The 3,190-nt window shown below is 39.5% G+C and overlaps 1 protein-coding gene and 1 long non-coding RNA gene across 4 annotated transcripts in view; one reads left to right on the top strand and one right to left on the bottom strand.

The window, feature by feature from the left end:
- LOC116076428 overlaps positions 1-3,190 on the bottom strand; it is a 42,518-nt gene that overhangs the window by 12,052 nt on the left and 27,276 nt on the right. The window contains exon 2 of one of the 2 annotated variants that reach the window (XR_004112947.1): positions 103-159. The exons of the other annotated variant lie outside the window; for it this stretch is intronic. This is a non-coding gene — a long non-coding RNA (uncharacterized LOC116076428). The remainder of the gene's footprint in view (positions 1-102; positions 160-3,190) is intronic. 2 annotated transcript variants of the gene reach the window in all.
- Positions 1-3,190, top strand: part of Tcp11l2 (t-complex 11 like 2) — a 39,231-nt gene that overhangs the window by 15,791 nt on the left and 20,250 nt on the right. For both annotated transcript variants that reach the window (XM_031350231.1, XM_031350232.1), the window contains one exon: positions 1,198-1,334. In XM_031350231.1, coding sequence (XP_031206091.1) covers positions 1,198-1,334 — 137 coding nt within the window. The remainder of the gene's footprint in view (positions 1-1,197; positions 1,335-3,190) is intronic.

Raw genomic sequence — 3,190 nt, 5'->3', positions numbered from 1 at the left:
ACACACACACACACACACACACACCGGCTCCTTCCCTTTAAAACCTTTCACCCATCATAGTTGTTCCTCAACTTTCATGGCCTACATGTTTTGCTGTCTCACCCTCTGAAGGCCGTCTTCAACCTCCTGGCTCTTTTCTTGTTTCTTGTTTATAGACACCTATACAACACAAACAATGAATCTGAAAAAGTCTAGGCTAGGATCACCCCACAAGTGAACACAGGATGATCGTCTTTCTGGATCTGCAGCACGTCACCTAATAGAATGCTTTCCAGTTGCATGCATCTTCCTGTACATTTCATAATTTCATTTTTAAACCCTTGAATAAAATGCCATAGTATAAGCCACCATTTCTCAACCTGTGGGTCATGGCCCCTTTGGGATCAAATGACCCTTCCACAGTGGTCACCTAAGACCATCAGAAAATACAGATATTTACATTATTATTCATAACAATAGCAAAATAATAGTTATAAAGTAATGATGGAAATAATCTTATGGTTGGGGGTCACCACAAGGTGAGGAACAGTATTAAAAGGTCTCACCATTAGGAAGGTTGAGAACCACTGGTCTGTGTAGACTCCATTTTCTTTATCCACTCATTAGTTGGCAGATCTCTAGGTTGGTTGCATTTCCTGGCTCTTATGTATAGAGCAACAATGAACACAATTGCTCCTAAGCTTCTGTTTTCATTATCTCCCTACTGTTCCTAACCCTTCTTTTGGTCCTGAGAAATGGAGACACAAAGAGACTGAAGAATTGTGCATGGCCACAATTCTGGTCAGTTGGAAAGCTGAATCTGAGCACAGGACTGCCGAGCCTGAAAAGCAGCTCGATCTTAGTGCCCCACCACCCTGCCCTTTCATTTACTGAGGGGTTTTTCTTCTTTCTGCAGTCGTGGAGTCCTATGCACTGTGTTCAGGCTCCTTAGAAGCACAGCAGATTTTCAGGGGTGGGTGAGCTGCCACTGTTATCAATATTTGCCACAGTAGATGCTCTTGCAATGTCTGGAGGAGACATTTGGAATACACATGGATAAATTGCCTTGAAAAATGACCCTGGCAAATGACTGTTGACACCTCAGACACCTCAGATGTTTTCAAGAGGTTTATCTTACCTAGTCTGTGACACATAGGTAGTTGTCAGTTTCAATGTAACTTCTCAACCACTTTTTTGTTTCAATTCCAAAATTTGTAGACAAATCTTCCGTGTCTTGGACCTCATGAGAATGGATATGATGAATTTTGTCATTAGGAATATTAGACCTCACATCCAGCATCATTTGGTGGAATACGAGAGAAACAAATTCCAGGAAGTTTTAGAAGAAACTCCAAGTATGTACAATATGTATAGTATGTGCTTATGTCAAAACTGGTTCATAATAAGGTGCTTTAACTTTTGCCAGCACATGCTGTGTTACTAAAGGACTTCGACTCTTCTGTTAATGTTAAACATGTCTGAATCCTCTTCGACGTTGACACTGCAAACTTCAGGTTGTTTATTCTGTCTCAGGAAATGTGCTGAGCACATCTCAGTTTTCCATTTATTCCAAACATCTATTGAGAATCTGCTATATCCTTTTGGGAAGGAATGGTGAACAAGCATAAACTGTCAGATGAATTATTGTGGAACAAACAGTAACAGGACAGGAGTTGGAGGTATTCATAGATGGGATGAGGTGAGGCTTCTTTTAGTAACATTTAAGCAAAGTTTCCTAAGAACTACGGAAGGCATATGCACAGGGTTAGGGAAGAGGACACTCTGGCCACACAGATCTGCAGGAGCAGAGACCCTGAGGCAGAGACTTGCTTTTATGTTTGATGTAAACAAGGTAGATGTGACCAAAGGAAAATGGATACGGGAAGGAGAGATGGGTGATGGCTTGAGAGGGAAATAAAGGCGATCATATGGTAAGATTTAGAGCATCCCAGTTTTAGTGAGAGTCACTGAAGAGTCTTGATCGGGGAAACAGCATGTGATATTTACTTTTAGAGTGTGTTTCCTGAAAGGTAAGTAGACTGCATAAGAGCAAAGAGGGTAACACTGTCAGCTGGGTAGTCATGGAGCCTCTCAGACAAGAATATGTGTGTGTGTGGTGGGGGGGGGGGCTTATTCCAGACAGTAGTGATAGAGGAGTAAGGTTGAATTCTGAGTATGTCCTGAAGATGGAGAACACCTAGTGAAGGTTGGATGAGGGAAAATGGTGGCACTCAGTAAACATGTTTAGACCAAGCATTGGCTTGGTGGTGGGAAGGGGATCCCTGGGAAAGAAAGGTGGGAGTTTTAGTTACATAAACTTTAAGATATTGTTTGACACTAGTGTGGAGATGCCAGGTCAGCGTTTGGCTGTGAGAATACAATGTTGGGAGCCATGGATACACACTGGGGTTCATCAGCCTATTTCTGCTACATAAAACTATAGAAGTGGGTCATTGATACTTAAGTGTTTAGCACATTCTAACCACTTTGCCTACATTCACTAAATCATTACAAGAACATGACATTGTCTCCCACATTATAAATGGGGAAAATGAGGCACTGAGAGGTTGAATTGCTTGCTTCTGTATCGCACATATAAAGTATGGAGCTAGATTCACCAAGGCAGGCTGCACAGTCAATGCTCTTGCCATTCTTTTTTTTTTTTTTTTGACCTTTCAATTTTTTTATTTTGTCATATTATTTAAAATTTATAAAATATTATAATAAAAATTAACATTATAAAAATTGCTTGATATAAAACAATCAATTGAACAGTTATGTAGATGCTTGTCTACAGCTGAAAATACATATATTTTTCTCAATAAAGATTTGAAATAACTCCAAACACATTAACTGTATATTTTAAAATAATACATCACTACTAGTACTTTTTCAAATGGACATAAATAGATAAAGTCTTTTTGTTTCTTTGTTTTGTTTTTAGTAGAGCTTAAAATCTTGGCTCTTATTGTGGTACAAGCCCAAAATAAGAATAATTTTTAGACATTGGAGTTCATTATAATAAGGCTGTACTTCAGTGACCCTCATATCACTAAAGGATTTAACCTCCATTGTAGCTAAGCTGAGATCTGACAGTTCTGCTGTGCCAAGGAGTGAATTGTAGGCACAATTTTTGGATACACACTTCCTGCTATGGTCAAAGCTATTTGACTTGAGTGAGTGACTTTATTCTCAGTCCACAGAGAACAGG

Source organism: Mastomys coucha, unplaced genomic scaffold, assembly GCF_008632895.1.
Source record: "Mastomys coucha isolate ucsf_1 unplaced genomic scaffold, UCSF_Mcou_1 pScaffold4, whole genome shotgun sequence".
NCBI lineage: Eukaryota > Metazoa > Chordata > Mammalia > Rodentia > Muridae > Mastomys > Mastomys coucha.
This window is presented reverse-complemented; position numbering and strand designations above follow the sequence as displayed.